Source organism: Egretta garzetta, unplaced genomic scaffold (assembly GCF_000687185.1).
Source record: "Egretta garzetta isolate BGI_Z169 unplaced genomic scaffold, ASM68718v1 scaffold576, whole genome shotgun sequence".
Taxonomy (NCBI): Eukaryota; Metazoa; Chordata; class Aves; order Pelecaniformes; family Ardeidae; genus Egretta; species Egretta garzetta.
The window spans coordinates 20,650-21,271 of record NW_009260074.1 but is presented as its reverse complement, the minus strand read 5'-3'; the positions used below and the strand labels follow the sequence as shown (position 1 = coordinate 21,271).

The 622-nt window shown below is 54.2% G+C and overlaps 1 protein-coding gene across 1 annotated transcript in view; it reads left to right on the top strand.

Moving 5' to 3' along the window:
- LOC104128502 (bromodomain-containing protein 4-like) overlaps positions 1 to 622 on the top strand; it is a 6,037-nt gene that overhangs the window by 4,436 nt on the left and 979 nt on the right. Inside the window, exon 4 of the mRNA XM_035896785.1 lies at positions 76 to 206. Coding sequence (XP_035752678.1) covers positions 76 to 206 — 131 coding nt within the window. The remainder of the gene's footprint in view (positions 1 to 75; positions 207 to 622) is intronic.

The window sequence follows — 622 nt, the reverse complement described above, 5'->3', positions numbered from 1 at the left end:
CCTGAGTGGTTCCCCCTGACCATGGGACTCCTGGGGGACCCCCACAACTTCTGACGGAAGCCGCTGGTTTTTTAGGGACGGAGATGAAACCCATGGAGGGGGGACGACCCGTCATCAGACCCCCAGAGCAAAACCCCCCGCCTCCGGGAGTTCAGGAGAAAGATCGGCAGAAACAGGAACCGAAAACACCCGTCGCCCCAAAAAAGGTAACATTCCCTGGCAAAATTTGGGGGAAAAATCCCCCAAAATTCAGAATTTAAACCTCCTAAAATGAAGCAAGACGGCGTTGGTTGCCCGAATCTTGGCTTACGGCCAAGATTTGGTGTTTTCTGCCTCCAAATTTCCCATTTGTTGGTGGAAAACAATTTGATGGAGGTTGGAGAGGTGGTGATGGGACCCCCACCAAGCTGAGGGGTGGGATGCCCATCCAGAGGGACCTGGAGAAAGCTCCAAAATGGAGCTCCTGAGAACCTCCTGAGGTTCTACAAGGTCAAGCGCAAGGTCCTGCACTGGGGTTGCTATGGGTAGAGGTTGGGTGATGAAGGGATGGAGAAGCAGCCCCACGGAGGAGGACTTGAGGGCGTTGGTGGATGGAAAATTGGATATGAGCTGGCGTTGCGTG